This window comes from Heterocephalus glaber, unplaced genomic scaffold (genome assembly GCF_053883595.1).
Source record: "Heterocephalus glaber isolate CG9 unplaced genomic scaffold, H.glaber_assembly_v1.0 deba00001104, whole genome shotgun sequence".
Taxonomy (NCBI): Eukaryota; Metazoa; Chordata; class Mammalia; order Rodentia; family Bathyergidae; genus Heterocephalus; species Heterocephalus glaber.
The window spans coordinates 4694582-4714499 of NW_028258193.1; the positions used below are offsets into that span (position 1 = coordinate 4694582).

The 19918-nt window shown below is 58.6% G+C and overlaps 1 protein-coding gene and 1 long non-coding RNA gene across 10 annotated transcripts in view; one reads left to right on the forward strand and one right to left on the reverse strand.

The window, feature by feature from the left end:
• Positions 1-434: 434 nt before the first annotated feature.
• Xkr5 (XK related 5) lies at positions 435-19731 on the reverse strand. Of its 8 annotated transcripts, none has more exons than XM_021248163.2 (7): positions 18596-19711; positions 13624-13807; positions 8157-8338; positions 7620-7829; positions 6059-6228; positions 4284-4395; positions 435-1808 (listed from the first exon to the last, which is right to left on the reverse strand). In XM_021248163.2, exons 1-7 carry the CDS (start codon positions 18651-18653, stop codon positions 835-837), a joined length of 1890 nt encoding a protein of 629 aa, XP_021103822.1. In that variant the 5' UTR covers positions 18654-19711; the 3' UTR covers positions 435-834. The 8 variants fall into 8 exon arrangements, with proteins under 8 accessions (XP_021103822.1, XP_087066212.1, XP_087066218.1 ...); XM_087210086.1 differs by having other exon boundaries at positions 1285-1808; positions 6001-6228; positions 18596-19702; XM_087210092.1 differs by lacking the exon at positions 435-1808 and adding an exon at positions 1853-2407 and having other exon boundaries at positions 18596-19722.
• The window catches only part of LOC106008123 (uncharacterized), a 54988-nt gene continuing 52831 nt past the window's right edge, over positions 17762-19918 (forward strand). For both annotated transcript variants that reach the window (XR_015450884.1, XR_001182634.3), the window contains exon 1: positions 17762-18153. This is a non-coding gene — a long non-coding RNA (uncharacterized LOC106008123). The remainder of the gene's footprint in view (positions 18154-19918) is intronic.

A 19918-nucleotide genomic window follows, 5' to 3' on the forward strand; every position in this document is an offset into this window, starting at 1 on the left:
CACAGGGGAGAGGATTCGAATACGGCCCTGGGCCCTGAGGGCTGTGGAGGATAAGCCACAGGCGCCTGCCGGTACCTTTCCCTTGGTAGCCGATGACGGGACTTCCTTAGCAAGCTACTGATGAAGGCTTGGAGGAGCGATGGACATGGCCCCCAGGACAGCTTTCGGGGTGGGGGGGAGTTAGGAGAAAACAGCCTCCGGGGACAGGGGCAAGCGTCCCCTCCCTGCTGGGTGCGCAGGTCAGGGATTGTACCTGCTACGGGGGGGGGGGGGCACAGCTCGGAGACACAGGAAGCAGGGTGGCCGTGGGAAGGAGTGGGTGCTTCAGAAAAACACCAGCCTGGCTGTGAGGAAGATGCGCAGTCTCAGAATGGCACCTGCCTTTTAGGTCCTGTTGGCTGTAAGCAAAGTTCTCATCCACTTCCAGACAGGGCTTGCATTGCTTATCTGAGAGCTTCCAAAATTTAATGCACTTAGGTTACACTGAGAAAAACAGATTAATAACTCATAGTGTCACGAAAGCTAAGTACAAGAAGAACGCAGGACAAAACAGGGCTCTGTGTTCACCTTTGCGTCTCCCGGAGCCCACAGCACGGGCGGAGGCAGGGCTCACCCAGCTGAGAGCGCTCCCCGCCGCAGCCTGGCCCGCTTCTCCCTGAGTGTGAGCTGTGGTGTTTGCCGGGGTTTTGGGGTTCCCCAGCCCTGTCCCCTCAGTTTTTGGACGTGCAGACTTGGCCCCAGGGCAGCGGTGGCAGGGTGGACGCTGTGGCCCGCCGGCTGTGCTCAGACGAGGGAGCTGGGCTCCTGCTTCCACCTGTCCCTGTGGCTGCTGTCCTACGGGGTCGGCGCCGACTTTGGGGTGGAGGTCAGGCAGGGCTGCACAGCAGGCGACACCTGTGCGCCCACAGGGGTGGGGTGGCCAGGGTCCCCGGCTGGTACTCGCCACTCCCCACAGTCCCGGGCCTCTTTGGCTGCCCCGAGCAGGGCCATGCTGGGGCGGAAATGTCTGCCTGGGTCTGGGCCAGGGATGGGGCTGATGTCTGCCACAGTGCTGGGGAAGGGCCTGGCACCTGGACGGGGCGAGGCTGGCTGGGCAGGGCCGCCCCTCTGCTGTGCCCTCTTGGGCAGGGCCACCCAGGGTGAGCACGCGGCCTCCAGCGTGGTGGCACTGAAGTACAGTGTCTCACTCTGCCACCCCTCCCATCCTCCGGGCTGCCCACCTGCACCCCTCCCCTGAGCGCCAGGACCCTCCTTGCCCCGTGTCGCTGGTGGTCCCTGGGCAAGCGGGCCGTCCTGGCCATCACTGGTGAAGGAGACGTAGCTGGAGGTTTCTGGTGAGTCTGCCTCTGCCGTGGGGGCACCTCGCCACTCGAGGCCTCTCCCCCAGGCTGAAGGGTCCTGGGGGGAGGCTGGGGGTTCTTGCTGTGCCTTGCAGAGCTGACTTGGCCCCCATTCAGGGGGACAAGAGCAGGAAGGATCGTCATCTCCAAAGGCAGCGTGGATCTTGGACAGGTTTCCGGTTTTCAGGGCGAGCTTCACCAGCAGCCAGTGGTGATGACTGAGGAGAGAGGGGTCCCTCGGACCCTGGCTCCCCAGCCATGCCCCTGGGGGTCCTTGCTTTGGGCTTGGGGGCTGCTCTGGACTCGGCAGCCTGTAGCTCTCCAATGGGCATGAGGCTGGGCTTTTGGGCCTCTGTCGGGCTGGAGAGCCTTCCTCTGCTGGGCCACAGCACTTCGCCATGACGCCCTGCCGGATGTCTGTGGACTCGGGGTGTAGCAGGCTGTAATAAACCACCAGCGAGATGCTGCCTGAGAAAGGGAGAGAGCACGCAGTTATGTTCCTGGAAGCCGGCATCCTCTCAATGGTCGGGAGTACAAGGTGTGGCCATTTCCGAGGAGAACAATATAAATTGGCTCTCAATTAAAACCTTCATTTTTAGCTGGGTGTGGTGGTGCAGGCCTGCCACCTCAGCACTTGGGAGGCTGAGGCAGGAGGATCCCTGGGAGTTTGAGGCCAGACTGGGCTATGCAGTGAGTTTAAAACCAGCCTGAACTACCTAGTGAAACCCTGTCTCAAAAACCAAAACGATTCTTTTTGGGACGTCAGAGCAGGAGATTTGGAGGGGAATTTAAGGAGACCCTGGCTTCTATAAACAGCAAAGCCACGTGTCTAAACTTAGAATTGTAATAACAAAGTTGCCTCCTGTTGGTTCTGTGGCTTCTCCCTGGAAGGCAGCTCCTACGGAGTCCTGAAGCTCCGTATGAGTGCGCATGTGCGCGTGTGCGTGCGTGCGCGTGAGGTATCCCACAGAAACTTCACTCTGCTGTCTCCGTTTCAGGGTCAAACACTGGGCTCCACCATGGGCTCCTGCGAGGGACTCCAGGGCCGGAGGGCAGGGTGAGAAAGCCTCAAAAACAAGGGGAGCAAAGCACAGGTTCAGTGCGCACGTCAAGGCCTTTCCCCCGAGCAGCAGCAACTTCCTCTGCGCGCAAACAACCTAATCACTTTGTTGTCAGCTCCCTGTGTTGATCAGAAGCGCTGCCGGCGCATAATCTCTTTAGCAGGTTCCCGTAAGCCACCCCCGCTGTTTCCAGTTTCCTGCTGCACGGAAGTGCTGGGTTCAGGGTGCTGGACAAACACCTCGCGGCCTGAAAACCCTGCCGGGAGAAACCTGCGGAGCCAGGCCAGGGCGCGCAGGGCCAGGGCGGAGAGCCCAGCGGCCCCAGGCCCCGTCCCGGGCACAGTGCGGACGGACAGGGGCCGGGCCCGGGTCGGTGGCAGGGCAGGAGCGTGGACGGGAGGCAGAGTCTGGCGCTCGGGGCCACCCTGCAGCAGGCACTGCGCCCTCACGCTGCTCTGTATCCTCACGGCCCCTGGGCAGGGCGCCGCCACCTCACTGCAAGCCCCCCGAGGCTGGGCACGGTGACCCACGCCCGACTGAGGAGGACCCGCAAGCAGGCTCAGGGGCAGCGCTCCCCAAGGCCAGGCCTGCCCTGGGCTGGGTGCAGCCCCGCGGGCACATTGTGCAGGGAAAGTCGGCTGACGGGGGAAGAGGGGACCTGGCTGTGAGCCGGATCTGCCTCTTTAAAAAGCGTTCACTGACTTCCTGTAATCTGCTTGATTGTGAACACATCCCTAAAATAATTTAATTTTCAGCAATGCCGGCCAGCTTGCTTTCCTTTGGGCTTGGGCAGCGGCTCCCCTTGCAGGCGGGCGCGGGAACAGCAGGCAGGCGGCGTCCCGGGGTCAGGGTCAGGCTGGGAGGCTCGGGCTCCGTCCTGGGGCGCTCGGGTGGGGGCCTCTCCGCGTGCAGGGGGCGCCGGTGCCCGCAGCCTGCCCGAGGTTTACACACGGAGGCCCGCGGGGTCCTCTGGGCGAGCGCGGCTCTCTCCGTGAAAGCAGAGCGGGGCGAGAGGCGGCTGGAGTGGGCCACTGGCGCCCTGCACGGGGTCGGCTCCCTCTCGGCCGCGCGTGCGGCTGCTTCCGGTCCTGAAGTTGCTCTACAGTCCTGGGAGGTCTGACCACTGGGGAAACTGAGTAAAGGTACGGGGAGCTCTCTCTGCTATTTTCTGAAGCTGCGGCTATCTCAAAAGAGAAAATTCAATTTTTGGCCTGCTCTACCAAGCCACGGCTCCGGTCGGCTACAGAAGAGGGGAGGCGCGTACGCCCCAGGTGCAGGGCTCCCGGGGTCTCCTCCCGCCTTGAGCAGCTACACCTCCGGAGCATGGAGTCCAGGCTGCTCTATGTCCATCAGGGTCCCCGGGCCCGATCGCACTCCTCTGGGTGAGGCCCAGGGTGGGGTGGGCAGGAGCTCAGGGCCAAGGGCGGCTGCAGACACCTGCGGGTCTCTGCGTGGGACGAGCTGCTGACCCCAGGACAGCTGCACTGCAGGCCGAGTCGGGGAGCGGCTTGAGTCTGTGCGGTGGGCAGAGCTGCTGGACGTGGGGTTCTGGTGCTGGAGAGGAGGCCCTGCTGAGCTCCGGCGGCCTGGGGGGTGGGCGGCACCGGGACAGCATGGCCCGAGGCCTGACCCGTGTTCGGTCCTACGAGCGCCCAGCCTTGGCAGAGAGGCTGGCTCAGCTCACCCTCGCCAGCGGTACCGCAGTCCAGCTGCCCTGGGGCTCGGCTCCGCTCCTCCTGCCCCTGGAGGACGCTTCCCCCAGCGCCACACTGGGCTCTGCTGTGCCTCCAGCAGTCCCTCCTGAGCGCAGTTTCCCACCCTCCGAATCCACTGTGAAGCACAAGGCGGGGAGGCTCGGAGGGGAAGGCATGCTGGGTCTTACCAATCAGAAATCCGGCCAGCACCCCGGCCATGGTGCACAGTCCCGTCCACAAGGCCCCCTGGGCAAAGTCCGTGGCCAGCAGCAGAAGGGTGCTGTTCTCCAGCAGCATGACCTGTGGGCCGGGGAGAGACACTGGCCGTCAGGGCAGTAGCTTAGCTTCCTGTGCTGGTCCGAGCGTCTCCTCCGTCCTCCGTGCCTACTGTGACCTCTAGGACATTTCCCGGTGCGGCCCATTAGCAGAATCACAATCAGTAGCTCATTTTGTAAGAAAGTGTTGAATAATTCATGTAATTTACTGAATACGGTATCAAAAGAGTGGTGTCCGCCTGCATTTTTGTACCCTCGTGAAATTGAAAATCATAACTTAGGTATTATGTAGGAGACACAAAAAAAGACAAATTATAATCCTGACGTGCTAAGGTCTCCCAAAGATTTGCCATGGCGATTCATTAGCAGCATCTAAGTCTAGAAAATTCAAATAAGGAAGAATTAGAACTCTTATTAGGGGCTGCCTAGTGATCCCAGGAAGGCCTCTCTCCCCGGGGACCCCAGCCAGGGTCCCCAGGCAGCATCGGTGGCACTGAGGCCAGATGTGTAGATGGCCTGGTGTCCCTCTGTCCTCACACCTGTTGGTGTGAGGCTGTTGGGTCCTCTCGGTCAAAATTCTGAGATTTCTCCCAGATTCACCACTGTGTCCTGCTTTTCCCGCCGCTTTCTGGTTCTGGCCGTTACTTCCTGTTCAGGCTTCTTTTGTCTCCACCCTTGCTCTCTAGCCTCTGATGCTGTTGCCAGGGTGACCGAGCCAGCTCACCAGAAAGACATCTCAAAATACCGCATCTTGACTTCCACAGTGCAGGTGACCGTTGACCATGACGCCCGATTTTCCTTTCTAGGGTCACTTTCCAGCATAGTATCCCGCGTGATCTCTGCTGACAGAGTCTCACCTTGAACAAGGTTGACCCGGCTGCTCTTGGCCAGCGAGGACGGCAGGGGGTTCTGTCTGCCCCCCACCCTGCGAGACCCGGGCAAACCTAGCACACTTTCTAACAGCCTCAGACTCATGCGCGGTGACGCCCCATCTTCCCTAGGGCGCCGACTGAGGAAGCTCAGAGCTCCCAGGAGAGACCCCATGTTCCCCACTCTGTACGTGCCCAAGACGCCCCACCTGGCCCCACCTCCGCTCTGCTCTGCTCCCCTCTCTGCACCTGGCACAGCGTCACCCAAAAGCCTCCCTGGCCGCCCCAGGTGCTGCCCACTCTGCACAATCACAGTAACTTCACTGGCTGCCCCCCCCCCCCCCCATGCTTGTGCCTCAGCCCGGCTGCTCACGCCCTGGGCTCACATCCCCTTCATCCCGGCAGGTGACGGAAACCAAGCCCGGCCATAGGCGCCTCCGCCGGAAGTGACTCTGGCAGGTTCTCCTTTTTTCTTCTTGCCTGTCATCTATCTACCCACATTCTGCTTTATTTTTTGGTCATTTAGGTACCAATATTTATGAGCTTTTCAAAAAACAGTAGCAATCCCCTCTGCTGGACTAGCAGCACCCTGAAGACAGGTACCAGGCCACCTCTGAGTGGAACTGAGGTCTACACACCTCGTGAGGGTCGCGGGGAGAAGACACCAGACTATAACTGCCTTTAGAATTTCTGCTGAAGTGAAGATATTCCATCTTTAATAGGAAGAGCACGCACACATACACACACATGCACACACCCACATGCTGTGTCTACTGTGCAGGTCAGGATTACAGAGCTGCCGCTGCCGCTGCCACTTGCCAGGTAGAAGCTGAGCATCCTGTTCCTGGAAGGGCTGTCCCAGAAGTTGAGGTAGCAGAGGAAGTACACGGCCCCCATGAGCAGGGTGAAGAGCCGCCAGTGGCAGGTGTTGTCCACAATGTCACTCTGCTGGGCTGCGAGCCAGAAGGTCATCACCAGCCAGTGGGTGCCTGGAGAGACAGAGCCAGCCGGGGCCGGCAGGACACAGAGCTGGGTGAGGAGCACTCGCCTCTGCTCGGGCCACCCGGTCAGCACCCCGGAAGACATCAAAACCCTGGGGAGATCCGCAGGGCACGAAAAGCAGCCCATTCTGTCTTTGCACACATACGCTTTGCCCGCTCTCATCTCCTAAGGGCAGTGACCTAGTTTGCAGAGGAGAACACAAAGGCCAGCGCCACTAACATGACCGGATATTAGGCACTGATGCCTCTTTCACGCCAAAAGGCATCTGACGAGCTCATAAAACTGACTCTGGTCCACTATTTTCGAATTGTTGCTACAGAGCCAAAACCTCCACACCCAAAGGGAAGAACTCCATCCACGCATTCCAGCTATAATTCTTATTCCTACGCTTTAAGATGAAAGATATCCTTTTGGAGCTCAAGCTGAATGTTAAAGTGGATGAATACAACATAACTAACTTCTTTTTAGGAGCACAGTTGTTTTTAAAAAATGGTCTTTTCTGCCAATAACTCTATTACATGTTTTCCCCGGGGCCCAAGGGCCAGATATTTCGCAGTGTCTCCAGTTCTTGTAAAACAAGAGTATACTGTTCCTTCCTGCGGAGTGCATTCACCGATGGCCAGCGGGGACTGCTGTGCTTGGCAGGGACACACAGGGACAGTCAAGAGTCCGCGGGGGCAGACGGGCCCCCGTCAGCGCCATTCATATCTGGGCGCTGCGGCAGGGCCTGGTCCGTGGAGCTGTCCCACTGGGAACGGAGACAGCGCCCAGATTCAGCCGCCAAGGAGGCGAAGAGCAGCATAGTGCTATGCTGTACACTGTGCTGAGTCAGGGTGGACTCTGCCTCCCTGCCGTCCGAGGGACAGCTTTCCTGCAGAGCGACCCCAGCCCACACAGAGCCCTGGGGAAGGCTCAGCTCATCACAGGGCCTCCGGGGCTGGGAGCTCAGGCTGCGCCTCGAACTCCAAGTCCCAGCAGGTATGGCCCGGCCCTGGATGCTCCCTCTTCGGGACTGGAGTCCACCCGAGCCCGTGAGCCTGGGCTGCCCGTGCCTACTCTGGCCGGCAGAATGCAGCAGAAGCTGCACTGAGCCAGGTCCAGGCCTGCCTTTCAGGTGGTCTCGGTTTCCTGTGTCCCCAGAGCAGCTCGGGTGCTTTGCTGGAGCGAAGCTGCAAGAAGAGCGCTGGGTGCCTGGTGTGAGTGAGGATGCATCTTCACGCTCAGGCCCCTGCGGCCAGGGCACCCGTGGTCCTGCTGTGCCCGAGGCCCAGCCAGCCCGGCCCTGGACTGAGGATCATGCAGTGCTGTTTGTGCTAAGTTCACTTCTGGGGCAGTTTGTTACCCAGCAGTAGACGACTGGCCCACCTGCTCCACTTACCTCCCACCACCAGCACCCAAGCACCATAAGCTCTGCAGAACAGAGCCAGGCTCAGGATTCGGGTGCCCAGCATGCCCATCCGCCACAGCTGCTGGCAGAAGAGGGCCACCCATGGCACGTCACGGTGGCCTGGCTTCATGACGTCAAGGACACGGGTGTAGGACACAAGGGCCCAGGACAGCAAGGACCAGGACAGCAGGGCACTGACCCCTGGAAAGGAATCAGACAGACACAGTGTCACAGTGTCCCATGCAGACCCCCAAGCCCCGGCAATGAAGATCCATTCCCCACATTTCTCTGTGGGGCATCGAACCTCTTATGAAAAACCTGGCCCAGCGGGAAGTGCACCGCTGATCAAACTCCTTGGCGGGGCTAGCAGCCATGCGCACATGCACACGCACATGCACACACACCTACATGCAGGAAGCAAAAGCCAGGCAAGCGAGCCCGGGGTGCCTGGTTCTCCCGAGCTCGGGCCTCACAGCGGGGGGCTTTGCTAACCAAGGTGTGAGTTCTGCCTCCTCGGAAGTTGCTCACCTGGCACAGCCTCTGTGAAGCCCGAGGCTAGAGAGATGTAGGTCTGCAGCAGCAGCTGAGGGGCGCTCTGCAGCAGGGCCTCCAGGAGCCGGAGCGCTGCCAGGTCTGCCTCTTGCAGCTGCGGCTGGCCTGGGCCAGGGGCCTGCCGTCCCCTCTGAAGGGCCGCCAAGGTGTCCCAGTGCCTGAGGAGAGAAAGGTGGGTGACACAGGGATTGCCCTTTTATCTGCAGAAGTGAGGGCAGCATCCCGAGGGGCAGCCCATGCACAGCTGATGTTGCGGGGGGGGGGGGGTCACAGACAGCAAGCTGAGGATCCCAGTTCACTCTCCCCTCTCCTGGAGGGCCAGAGCCAGGCCCTGTGTGGGGGCTGTCTCTGAGCTGAGCCAGAGCTGCTGCAGGGCAAGGGTGCAGGCCGAGAGCCCTGAGAGGTTTGCAGGTGACCCTGGCTGTATCCCCACCCCAGGGCCCCTTGGGACGCGATGAATTCCCTCTGTGCACAGAGGTCTGCTGCTAGTGCTGGGCTAGGCCAGAGCTTTGGAGCACTGAGGTGAAGACCCCGGCCTGTCACCCTGGGCTGCAGAACTCTGTCCTGGAACTGGGGCCCATGGGGAGCAGTGGGCAGGGAGGGGGCCGGGCTTCCCTGGGTCCCGCAAGAGGCCCATGGGGCTGGAGTGGAGCAGTGATACTGGGCACTGGTGGGGCCTGGTGAGGTCAGTCGGGCTCTGAATTTCAGGCTGTGGGGTCTGGATTTTTCTCTGGAAAGGTGAATGTGGGAGAGGTATGTACCGTATTTGGGGTATGGGGTAAGTGTGTGAATATAAGCGTGCATGCATGTGTATACGAGGTGTGTGCATGCCTGAGTTACACAGGAGAGGGACAGCAGGGCAAAAGTTAATACTTTAAGCAGTAATTCCTGAAGGGTCCGGTGGAAATTGAATGGACCAAATGGAAAGGAGGGAGCTGGTGCAGGGGACACTGAGGGATAGGGACCAGGACCTGACTGGGCAGGAGGTGAGGGGTACAGGTGGCTCTGGGGCTGGACCTGGAGCTGCCTGCCACCCACAGGAAGAAGCCCCCGAGGGTGCAGGCCGGCTGGGGAAGCTGCTGCTCTCCCGAGTGGTGAGGCCTGGGGCTCCTGAAGGTGACAGGGCCGGGACAGAGGCGACAGCTGTGGCCGGGGTAGTGGAAATGGCCGGAAGAGGTCGCTGTGGGTAGCAGAGGGCTAAAGACAGGGCCTTGGTGCTGCTCGCATGGAAGTGCCTGGACCAGAACACAGAGCCGTCGGAAAGCGGGTGGCAGTGGAGAGCCAGGCCGCAGGGACAGCAAGTCTGGAAGCGTTCGGGTGTCCACAGCGTGAAGTGCGGAGCCAGGCGAGGACAGAGGGTGACGGCCAGACACCCGCACACACGGAGGCCGGGAGGGGTCGGGCGCACACAGGGCCCAGGTCGGCTGTGCTCGGCCCACTCGTTGGCCCGGTGACAGTCCTGCGGTGTGGAAAAGGAGAACGCGCCTACCTCCTCCTGCTTCCATAGCCACCCTGCAAACCCTTCCACCTCTCACCTCGTGCACCCACGGAAAGTGGCCGGCACTGTGGGCTTGGAGACTGCGCGTGGGGGCCTCAGGGTGACCCCTCCCGCCTGCTTGGAGCTGCCCTGCCCAGAAGCTCGGTGGGGACTCCAGTCCCCAGTCCTGAGCCCTAGCAGCACGACCTTCCGGGTCACCTGAAAACCTCCGCCAGGAGCCCGCAGACCCCACGACGATCTCGGGACTGATCTGAGGCCAGCACTGCTGCGTCCAGGCGGAAGGCGGGGCGCTCTTTGAAATGGCCCAGGAAACATTCGTAGGGAAAACGTTTTCCTTTTCCATGATTTGGAAGCCTGGGGTGGACTGAATTCTTACTGAGTCTTTGAAGCCAAGATTCCCGACACAAACTTAATGTGAAGAAAAACAGAAGCAAAACTGTAGCCACGTACTCCTTGCCCTGAGTTTCCTCTTCCTGTCCTCCAGGCTTCTTTGGTTCAAGATACTTCTCTTTAGGTACTGGGGATCAAACCTAGGGCCTTCTCTCTGGGCTACATCCCAGCCCGCCCTGTTTTCAAACTTTTGAGATGGTCTCATTAGGTCACTCAGGCTGGGCTTGACTGTGTGATCCTCCTGCTTCAGCCTCCCACGGCTCAGGGATCACAGGTGTGCGCCATCACACCTGGCTTCCGAGTGCATTTTGACTGGGGTTTGGCCATGTGCCACAGATGACAGAAAGAGTAAGAAATGTAAAGATGTTTCCTCGAAGCCTAAGGAAAGAAAGCGTACACACGCAAAAGGCCTAAGTAGGAAGAGAAACAAGACAATGGGCGGCTTGGGTGGAGACAGGTGGAGGCTCAGGGGACAGGGCAGGCCTGCAGGGAGGGGGCAGCTCTGGACAGTGGGAGGTGGGGTCGTCCACGAGTCCGGGAATGGGAAAGGTCTGGGTGGACCCCCGGCCTCTGCAACCCAGGGCCGGAGGCACAGCCTGGGGCCTGACCCCTGGTCAGCGCTGACGGAGCCCGGACAGCGGGGAGGAGGAGGAAGACGCGGGGCTCGGCCTCAGGTGGTCACCTGTGGGGTCACCTGACCCCAGTCCTGGCCGCTGCACCCCCACGCCTGCTCTTGCCTGGGTTTTGTGGCCTCTGCTTTCTGTCCCAATGTCGCCATGGGGCTCCTCGGCCCTCGTCTATCCCACAGCTTTCTCCTCCGGAGCCTTCTCACCCGACCACGAGCCTTTTCTCATTTCCGGCGGCTGTCACAGCGGTGCCGCAGCACCTAGGTGCACTTCCTGCCACACTGACCGTCAGCGGGCTGTGCCCGCCACCAGTGCCCTCAGGACCCCTGGGCGGCTCTGCACTGGGCCCCAGCCCGGTCTGTGTTTGGAGAATGACGCGAACTCTGCTGTTTGTGACACGGTCAGGGTGTGGCTAGAGTCCTCTGCTCCCAGAGGCCCGGAAGGCGCGGGATTGTCCACATCTACATCCACGGGCAAAGCCTCTGGCCCCACCCCACCTCCTCCACCCCTCCCGCCTGCTCGCTGCCTTCAGAGACCCGGTGTCTGTCTCTCCCGACCCTCAGGGCACCCGAGGGTCTCTGAGGCGAACGGGGCAGCAGGAGGTGCTGTGTCGGGGGGACACAGGGTCCCCGCTCAGTAAGAACCACACAGGCCGTCAAGGAACCTAGCCGAGCTCTGTGGAATCAAGTTTGTCAGTAGGCGGCAGTCCTCCCTCGCCAGCAGCCGGAGCAAACCCACCGGGGTCACTGCCCACTCGCAGAGTAAGACTCTTCTCTTCCTCTGACACCTGGTGATGCTGGCACCGAGGTAGCCACAGTGCAGGGTCCCGCGACAGCTCTGCATTGTTGCGTGGGCTCTTAAATAGTCAGTCTCCACCTATCTGTTCTGGGCTCGTGCTCCGTACCCACAGTTGGCGACTTTCCTTTGAGAAAAAACTCCCAGTACTCTGGGAGGCTGACGCAGGAGAATCTCAAGTTTGAGCCTAGCTTGGGCAATTTAGCAACTTAGAGCTTGTATCAAAACAAAAACGGGCTGGGATGTAGCTCAGTGTGAAGGCCCTAGGTTCAACCGCCAGTAACACACACTACGCACCCCCCCACACACATGCACGCACGCACGTATACGCACGCACGTATACACGCACGCATGCAGCTTTTAACTTCCACTAAAGAAAAATCGCTAAGCCAAGATGCACATTAGGTATTAGGTATTCTTCTATCATCTTGTGCTGAGTTCCCAAGTGGATTTATTCAGGCTTCAAAAAGAGTAAAAAGCTGTTGGCAGCATATAGTTAGGGTAGAAACCAAACTCCTGAAGAGAAAAACGTGGAGTTGTCCCTGAGTTTCTCCTGAACGGTGAGGACCCATTGTCACCGGCAGCTCGGGGTCCTGTGAAACATTGCTCTGGCTCCTCCTGCAGGCGCTCCTACCAAACTGCAACTTGGGAGCGATGTGCTCCAGAGCAACTTGGGGGCGTTTTCTGAGATCCAACGTGCTGGCTCCAGAGCGAGCGAAGCCCCCGGGTCCGCCTCCCTTTGCAGAGCTCCTCACGGTGGAAGCAGAGTTCCGCGTGTTCGCTCACTTGTAATCCAAATAACTCCACAAACCCCACAGCTTCTTGAATTGTGCTGGCGGTCCTGGAGCCGAAAGCCAAATTTGTGGCTCATTTGTAAAAACTGCACATTCCAGCTTTATCTCATGGTCCAAAATTTTGCCCTTTCCTGTTTCTTCTCACTTCTTTATTTTTGGTTTTGAATTTTTTGTCCTTTTAAATGACATGTATAACTTTTTGGTCACCCCGACTTCTTTTGAAAATTAGACCTATAGGACCAGTTGTTGTTTTTCCTGATTTCTAGTTTTCACTTCTCTTCACTTATCCATATCAGTTTTTAAGTAGATGCCAGAAAAGCGCTGGATTCGGAGCCTCTGAAGGCAGATTCACCGGCAGCTATTTGGAGGCCGCTGCTGGCTCGCAGGGCCCTGGCGCTGTGCTCGCACGGGCTGTCTGTCTCGGGGGCCTATCCTCTGACCACCACGGCCCAGGCAAGCGGACAGGGGCAGCCCTTCCGGTTTCCTTACAGGCAGAGGCTGCCCGAGGGGTGCAGCAGCAGGGCCCAGTGCGGGGAAACTGGCGATCCCAGATGTGCTCTTGGTGCCTCATGCATGGCGGGGACACCCTGGGGCCAGGAAACTCGGGTGGCCACTGTGTCTCTCCTGCGAGGGCACCTCACTCCAGCCTCGGCCGTCTGGGACCCTCCAGAGAAAGTACTGGAAGCAGCAAGGCAACTCAGGGTCCCTTGGCCGAGCTCTCTGGCCACCCTGGAATCCTATCTGTGATTTAATAAAACCGGGCTGCAGACTTCCTCGATCGAGACCTCGGATTCTTCTCTTTTAAAAAAGTTCCCTTCCACCCCATGTGTGACAGGTGGCTGGGGGCTGGAACGAACCCTTTGTGTGAACTCAGTGCCTCGTTTCTTCTGACGACAGAGGAAAGGACACCTCTCCTGCAGAGGGGCCGGGATGGCAGGTAACCCTCGGCACGGGGCCCCCCCTGGCTGCGGCCTCACGGGAAGACCTGGCCCGGGCTTCCAGGCGACAAAGGCTGTGGCAGATGCCACCAGGCCACTACTATTTCGTCAGCAGTTACCTCTGTGCCACCATCTCCAGCCACGGGGACAGGTGTGCGAACAGCGCTGCCATAAGCGAGTTCCTTTATGTGGCTCCAAAGTTGGAGAACGGATGGAAAGAACAGCAAGCCAGAATTTGGCTGAAGACGAGAAAGCTTTTGAAAGGTCCCAGGGCATCCGGAGGGGCCCGGATGTCCGATGTTCAAAGTGGCGGGGTGGCCGGGGAGGCCCCGACGGGCCGGGCCAGGAGCCAGGCACAGAGGACGCCCCACTGCCCTCATCCGCAAGGGGCCGCTGCCTTACCGCTTCCAGATGCCGAGCTGCAGGAGGTGCAGCACCAGCAGCCAGCCGCGGCTCCGACGCCCGTCTGCCCGGAACCACAGGTAGCTCAGGCCCTGGACCAAGAGGCCGGGCAGCAGGACCGAGAGGGCCAGCCACGCCCAGAGGTGCTGTCCTGTGGCGAAGAAGTAAGCCACGGAGCCGAGGCCTGGGGAGAGAGGAGAGGGTTGGGAACCGTTAAGCCGTCTGCGTTTTAGGGAGCTCTGGCGTCTTCCTGGCTGGGGAGAGCGCCTTCCCAGGGCAGCACCCGCTGGCCCTGGCAGCACAGGAGCGCGCCTGAGACAGCCCGGAGCCGCTGCTGTCCCGCCGGCTCTCACCGCGGGAGCCCCGCAGTGGGGACTGTGACAGCCCACACGCCACGGGAACTGCTCTCCCAGCCCGTCCTACGTGCCCGCCCTCCCACTGCCCAAGGCTGTGGCCTCCCAGTCCCCTGGCTCCAGACCTCTGCCTCCGAATGACCTAGCACCATCCGCGTGGCCCCACAGGCCTGCCAGGACCCTTGGCTCTGCCCCCTTTGAGGATGTGAATCTTGCTTTCCTGAGGCTCTCCCGAGTCCTTGTGTCGCCCAACCTGACCATCTCATTAAAAACCAGAAACAAAACGACCGACAACACAGTGTCCCGAAGTACCAGGAAGCCTGTGCTGGAGCAAGAGCCTGCTGCAAGGGTCAGCAGGGAAGTGCTGGGCGCTCCTAAAGGAGCTGCTGGCTGCTAAGATCAGTGTTTCCCCAAGATCAAGAGCAAGACAAGGGTGTGCATTCTCATGGTGCATAGCGTCAGCCAGAGCAGTTAGGCCACACAAGGAAATAAAAGCAACACAGATAGGAAAGGAGGAAGTCCAGTTGTCCCCACTTGCTGATGACATGATTCTGTACATGGAAAAATCCTAAAGACTCCACCAAAAGACTGCTGGAGCTTGCAGAGGACCATGATATTGATCATGCCCAAGGCAGGCTGTGAAGAGCCAACCCCACAATTGGCTTGTTTTGAGAAGTGAGTCTGGGCGAAGCCTACGTGCCAAGGTCAGCGTAACTCACACCCAAATTCTATTCTCACAACTAAACCTTCAGAGTAGAAGGACAGTGCTCTAATTACAATCATGTATTTTGTCTGTTCTGTTCGTAATTCAAGAAGGCTTTGTCTTGTCCTTTCTGAGCCTTGTTTACATTAATTTCCATAGAAACCACACATCGCCTTTACCCCCACTGATTGCCAATAAAAGTCAGTGCCTGGGACTGGCCAGGGCCTTTGTCGGTTGCACTGGCATTGGTCGTCCTGGCCCCCACTTTCTCTCTCCTAGTTCTGTCTCTCAGTGTATTCTTTTTCTCAGGCCTATGTCATATACTGGGCAGGTGGGTACTGCAACCTGATCACAGGGGTCTCTACCAGGAGCTAATAAGTTCCATAGGAGTAAGATACAAAATCAATATATGAAAATCAGTAGCTTTTTTATATAGCGCCAACAAACTCACTGAGAAAAAAATCAGGATAGCAATCCCATTCACCACACACACACACACACACACACACACACACACACACCCACACACAGATGTGGGAAGACCTCTACAAAGAAAACTGCAGAACCCTAAAGACACGGAAGAAGACACCAGAAGTTGGGAAGACCTCCCACGTTCACAAATCGGGACAATTAGCACAGTTAACTTAGCTGGCGAGGCTGCACATGCCAGCTGTCCCAGCCACTCGGGAGGCATTGCCAAGTTTGAAGCTAACTTGAGCAATTTAGGGAGTTGAAATGAAATTTTTCTCTAAATGAAATTTTGAAAAAAGGGGTGCGGATGTAGCTCAGCGGGAGACAGCACCTACCTAGCGTGCACCTGGCCCTGGATTCAATCCCTAGGGAGGGACTGGGAGGGGGCTGTTGAAATAGCCATGCTGTCTAAAGTGATCTACAGCCAATGGAATTCTCATCAAAATAGCAAAAACATTCTTCACAGAGCTGGAGAAACTTAAAACTCATATGGAAACACCAAGATGCTGAATACCTTCAGCAGTCCTGAGCAAAAAAATCATTGCTAGAGGCATCACAATACCTGAATTCATAATATGTAAACATTACCTCATGAAGTTTATAGTCTATTATTTGAACTAATTTTAGATATAAAAGCAATATTTGTGAGTCAGCGAAGATAATAAAGAGAGGAAGACCAGAGCACATCTCTTAAGAAATCACAGTGAAGACTTCATCTCATTTTTAAAGACAATTTTCCTTTTTGCAGCTCTAGTGCAGAACTCCTCAGTAAGGTTAATATTTAAGGTTATTAATCCACTGTGTGTGTGGCGTGAATTACCTTCTTCTGGTTTATGACTTGCTGTCAACCTAGAATGTTGGTTGTCTGTGTTCTTTTGGAGTAATGTTATGGAACATCTTGCGGAATATTGCAGATTTCAGCATGCTTGCTGATCTTTTTAAATTTAAACCCAGATAATACTGAAAGACAGTGATCCTAGAATGAATTTTTCTACAAAATGTTGATTATGAATCAAGCTGTTTAAACTGTTAGCTTGAACTTGATAAATCCAGCTACTTAGAAAAAACCTTTCATGTAACCATGATTTTTCACAGTTTGAAGTTTTTAATAAGAAAGGCCATTTAAATATTGCCAGGGATTTAACTCGGTGGTGCCACCAACTGCCTTGCACATGCAAGGTCCCAAGTTCAATCCCTGGTACCAAAAAACAAAACAAAACAAAAACACACACACACACAAAATACCTGATTTCAAAATACATGACAACGCCACGGTAACAAGAACAGCATGGTGCTGGCGGAAAAAGAAAAATAGACCAAATGGAGACCCTGATGAAACACACTCAGGAGTGGATCCCAAAATAAATCCAAGCATCATTAGCCCCCTGACTCCTGACGCAGGTGCCAAGAACATAACGTGGGAGAAAGGACAGCCTCTTCCATGGTGCCGGGAAAACAGGATATTCAAATGCAGAAGATTCAAACTGGACCCCTATTTCTTACCCTGTACAAAGACCAGCTCAGAACAGATCCAAGACCTGCACCTAGCATCCGAAACTACTAGAGGGAAGCAGAAGGAGAAGAAGACTCCAGCACACGCAGTGACTTCCCAGAGAGAACTCCAGCAGCTCAGGGCACAAGAGCGAGAGCTGAAAACTTAAAAAGCTTCCGCCCAGCAAAGGGAACAGGCAGCAGAGCAAAGGGACAACCCACAGAGTGGGAGGGAATCTTCGCCAGCTTCTTTTTAAACACAGGATCAATACCCGGAATACCCAAAGAGCCCAAAAAACTGAACAGAAGATCCAAATTAGTCCTTAAAAAAATGAAAGCGGCAAATGGTCTGAACAGATCATTTCTTCTAAGAAGAACAAAGGGGCAACGGAAGTGCAAATCGATTCCACAGTGACAGACCACCTCGGCCTGTTCAGAATGGTCTTTGCCACAAAAGTAACACGCTGGCCAGAAGAGCAGAGAGGAGTCTTGTAGCCCGCTGGTGGGAAAGCGGGGCGTAGGCAGGTTCCTCAGCACGGAAACTAGGACCGGATGTGCCCAGCACCCCAGCCTGGACACAGCCGAAGCGAGGGACACGGTGAGATGCTAATCTGTGGCACCAGCCACACAGGCCAAGGGGCCAAATAAACTGGTAAATGCACACAGCGGAGTCATTCAGCACAAAGACTGGGATCCTGGCCTTTACAGAAAATGATGGAGCCAGAGGCCAGGTACTAAGCCAGACACAGACAACTGTCACTCGCTGCCTCTCACGCGTGGCAACTAAAGAAAAGATGACTGAAAGCCGCAGGGGCACTACCACGGGTCGGAGGGGACAGGCGAGGACGAGAGCCGTGGGAGGGCAGACACGTGCGTGGAAATGTCACAGGAACACGCACCGATCTGTAATTCTACATTTAATTGGGGGAAACAAAGGCGCCCTGGCTTGCAGACAACACGGCGAGTGCCTGGCAGCTCGGCCATGCTGAGACCGCGTGACCCTTCACCGGGGAGGCTGGGTCGGGCACGGTGAAGTTTTTCCGGGATTGACTGATCCCTTAAAAGGGATCCACAGGGAGAAGCCTCGAGTTCTAGCGGAAACCGCGAGGCCCCAGGGGCTCGGGAGCCCCGCCCCGCCCCGCCCCGCCCCGCGCTCCCCACGCCAAACACGCACGCGGGCAGCGCTGCAGGCTCTGCCCGGGGGGCGCGGGGCAGTGGGGTCCGGGACCCTTCCCGCCTTTCCGTTTACAGTGCACGCCTGGGCACGGCTGCCAACGGCGGAAACCGCGTTGCCCGCGGTGCAGGTGGGCCCAGGGTCCGCGCGCGGGGCTGGGGTTAGGCCGCGCCCAGCTCCGCTCCGGGGCCAGACCGCGTCACGTTCCAACCGGCGCTGGCGCCCGCGCCCGCGCCCGGACGCGGCAAGCAGCCTCCGGGCCTCCCGGGCTCCGGTTCTTGCCCCGGCCCCGCCCCGGAAGACGAGGCGGAAGTGGGCGGAGACGTTCGTCCCGCGTGGTAAGAGCCCAAGTTCAAACGGGAAAGGCGCGAAAAGGGTACCTTGTCGCCCCGCCTCCGCTCGGGTCCGGCCTAGACCCCAAAGGGACCCCTGTTCCCCCGAACCCCTCGTTCTTGGCCTCCCGCTGGCAAGCTGCCTCCCAGGCCTCGGTGCCCCTCCTGGCCAGCGAAAGGCACGAGAGCTGCGGGCACCCCGACCCGGGCGCGGCGTCCCCCGGCATCGTGGGGACTGTGCAGGGGAGGGGGAGCCCCGCACCCCGGGGACCGAGCACTGGCGGGGAAGGAGCCGGAATCGCGCAGACTCCCGGGCGGGCGGGCGGCAGGGAGGGAGTCGCCGAGCGGGCACCGGCACGCAGGGCTTGGGCGGGCCGGGCCGCAGGAGGGGAGCCCCGGGCCCGGGCTGTGACGTGTGAGCCCTCGCAGCCCCCCGCCCTGCACTCACGCGCGCTCTGCTCCGCCGCCTGCAGCAGCGCCCACAGCCCCAGGAGCCGCGCGTGCATCTTCGCGCCGCCGCCGGGCCCAGCGGGGAGGGCTCCGGCCCGGTCGGCGGCCGAGGCTTCGCGCGGAGCCCTTGGCGCGCTGTGCCGGGTTGGTGGGCGCCAAGTCGCTGGCAGGGGAGGAGCGGGGCAGGGGACGGGCTCGCAGGGAGGGGCGTCCCCTCAGGGGGGCCCGAGGCCCGCGCAGGGGCGAGCTCCGTTGTGATCGCACGTGGGCCGGTCGGAGCACCGACTGGTGCGTGAGAATGTGGAAGAAGCGGGATGAAAATCTTCACTGGGGCTTTTGAAATCTTACAAGTAGGCGGCCAGAAAAGCCCAGAGCACGCCAGCGGGGCCTCACCACAAAAGCCGCCCCAGCCGCAGCCCTGCTGCGTGCTGCGGAGAAGCTTTTCCCGAGGTGCCTGCGGTCAGACCAGAGGCCCGGGCGCTGGGAGTCAGCCCTGGGAGCCGCCCGTCAGTCTCAGCCTCGGAGCCCTTCGGTGCTGCTTGCACCGTGCCAGGACTGCGGCCATGGTTCGTTTCTATCGCTGTGGGCGTGTGCTTTGTATCCAGGTGTGCTGAGCTGCCGAGATACGCGTTAATTTGTGTTTTTTGTTCTTGCTGTGCTGCATCGGAACCCAAGGCCCCACAGGCCAGGCAGGTGCTCTAGGCCCGAGCTACATCCCAGCCCCAGGCGCTGGGACTCTGTCCTGTAGTTTAACAATCCCAGGTTTCTTCATTTTTGTAGTGTTGGTACCACGGGACTAACCAAATTTTGGGATGTGGTTGGTCCTGGTCACTCCTTCAGTTGGAAAATTTCCTTTAGATAAACGACCAGGCGCAAGCTATGAGAGAGAAGAGTGTGGAGAACCGCACGGCTCTGGTGAGTGTGCAGCCGCCCTTTGGGGACTGGACCTGGAGGACTCCCTGTCCTCTCTGTGGTCGTCAAGCCCTGGCGCGATCAGGAGCTGCCTGGGCTTCCGGCTTCGTCCGAATTTCCCTGGTGGACTCCTGTCGCACCCCGAGGGGGGCCAGGGAACCCTCTCTAGGCCCTCGTAGAAGGCGTCCCCAGAGCCTCTGCTCGAGGGCAGCACACAGCACAAAGCCATCGAACTCCCGGGGCCGGAAGAGGAGCGGCCCGCGCCTCAGCTGGGTTTGCTCTGGGACAGATGTCCAGTAGGTGGCAGCATCGCCCCAGGTGTCCCAAACCGGCCCAGCACAGTTAAATAAATAGGGCTCCTGGAAAAACCCGTGTCTTCAAAACACCGTCTGCAGGTTGGCCAACGACT

Excerpts from the sequence above, each read along its gene's own strand:
- Xkr5 (XM_021248163.2), bottom strand. The coding sequence starts at position 18,653 with ATGCACGCGCGGCTCCTGGGGCTGTGGGCGCTGCTGCAGGCGGCGGAG. Across the intron at positions 8,339-13,623 it reads CAGCTCGGCATCTGGAAGCG|GCACTGGGACACCTTGGCGG; the intron begins GTAAGGCAGCGG and ends TTCTCTCCTCAG. Across the intron at positions 4,396-6,058 it reads GGATGCTCAGCTTCTACCTG|GTCATGCTGCTGGAGAACAG; the intron begins GCAAGTGGCAGC and ends CCCGGCCCACAG.